Source organism: Apium graveolens, chromosome 7, assembly GCF_009905375.1.
Source record: "Apium graveolens cultivar Ventura chromosome 7, ASM990537v1, whole genome shotgun sequence".
Taxonomy (NCBI): Eukaryota; Viridiplantae; Streptophyta; class Magnoliopsida; order Apiales; family Apiaceae; genus Apium; species Apium graveolens.
Genome location: NC_133653.1, coordinates 105,351,662 through 105,353,453, shown reverse-complemented (window position 1 = coordinate 105,353,453; position 1,792 = coordinate 105,351,662). Strand labels below are relative to the sequence as shown.

General features: G+C 38.1%; 1 protein-coding gene across 1 annotated transcript; it reads right to left on the bottom strand.

Moving 5' to 3' along the window:
• Window positions 1–719: 719 nt before the first annotated feature.
• LOC141672824 (uncharacterized) lies at window positions 720–1,792 on the bottom strand. The gene has a single exon (XM_074479508.1). It carries the CDS (start codon window positions 1,646–1,648, stop codon window positions 878–880), a length of 771 nt encoding a protein of 256 aa, XP_074335609.1. The 5' UTR covers window positions 1,649–1,792; the 3' UTR covers window positions 720–877.

Below are 1,792 nucleotides of genomic sequence, written 5' to 3'. Positions count from 1 at the left end.
AAACTTATAGCCAAACCTCTGAGCTTCTCTTGCATCATGTTGGTGTCAAAACGAAATAAACTTATCCCAAATTATCCCTTGTTAACAAAGATAACAAATCTCCTAGCCTAGCATGACACAATCTTCAAAACTTTATGTTATCAAATCAACATGGCTATCTAAGTGAAGAAACAGAAAACATTTCGTTGACCAACACAAAATTCATTTATAGAACATAACACAAACTCAACACAATAAAATATTATTGACACTCCAGTCTATTAGCATATTAGAAATAATAACAAAGCTTAATTAGAGATCTTAAAGAAAGACGCCCAAAGGGCCACTAATACATTATGATCATCATTCTCGTCCAAAGTCCTTTCCATACTGACCAACTCAGTTTAGCGCCCCGCGTTACTAAACATAAATTTAATAACCTTAACTAAATTTGATGAGCTTAGTGAGTTGGATGATTAAGAAACTGAGTCAAATAACAATTTTACGATGTTTCCCAACCAATACTCTGTGATTACACAAATTATATCATAATGTCAACAATGATATAAAATCCAAGTCCAACATGGCATAATTTTCAACATTTATGTAATCGAGTCAACATTATAAATATCCAAGAAAAGGGACTCAAGATACTTCAATGACCAACACATGGTACATTTTTATAGAAAACAGAGAAGGACAGATAACACAAGACCTAAATCAAATTCAACTTTCTTCCCTTGGTGACGACTATATTTGTAGCTGCAACTAAGGTATTGGAAACTAGTTGGCTACAAACATGAGATCACAATCAACAATAGTATGGCAACTAAAATCTTCAAGAAAACCAACCACCACACCAAAGTCCTTCTCCAACGTCATTGCTACACTAACCAACTCAGTTCAGGCCCCCTATATTGGAGTCAAATTCGAGCATCCTAATTTCATCAATCGAAAAATTCAAATCTTCTGGCCGGCCTGGTTTAAGAAAATCAAATTCACTGCTACCATCAAATGGTGTGGCATGTGCATTTTTTTCTAGCTGTGGAGAGAACTGTGGGGGATTCCTAGGGTGCACTATATTTTTAACATTTTCCTCCTTATGACAAAATTCACTCTCTAGAACATGGTTGGGGGTGGAGTCTACATTATCCACACTGGAACCTAAACTATCCATAATCTCCTCTATATCTGGCATTTTTAATTCTTGCTCTTCATCTCCGTTTCCGTCTTTGGTGCTTACAGTCTGCTTCAATACCTCTATTGGATCATCTACCGGCTCTTCCTTTACTACAGCCTTGTTTGTCACAAATGGCATACTAGTGTCTAATATAGATGGACCCTCCCAGGCACAATTTTTAATATTTGAAGCATCAAATATGGACCTCCAGTCTTCTCTGGTTGTGTTTGTATTACCTGTTGAAAATACAATATAAGATTGGTCCGATGAATGATATCGTGGTAGGTTGAGTCGTGCACAAGTTCCATACATAGCACTGGCAGCTTCATCATAGGCACTAGCAGCTTCCTGAGGAGTCTCATATGTACCTAGCCAGAGCTTTTTACCCATGTTTGGTTGTCGAATCTCTGCCACCCATTTGCCCGAAGTCCTTTGTCTAACACCTCTGTATGTGTAATGTCCATTACTCGGACCTCCTTTTCCTGTCATACAACCTTTTGTTGATCCTTTCGCAGGGACTCTAGGTACAGGTGTACCTGAACCATTAAGTTTTTCACTGGAAGCCTTCCATTTGGCAATAGTCTTTGACACATCCTTGCGCCTGATTCCCAACCTGTTCTCGGCTTAATGGAG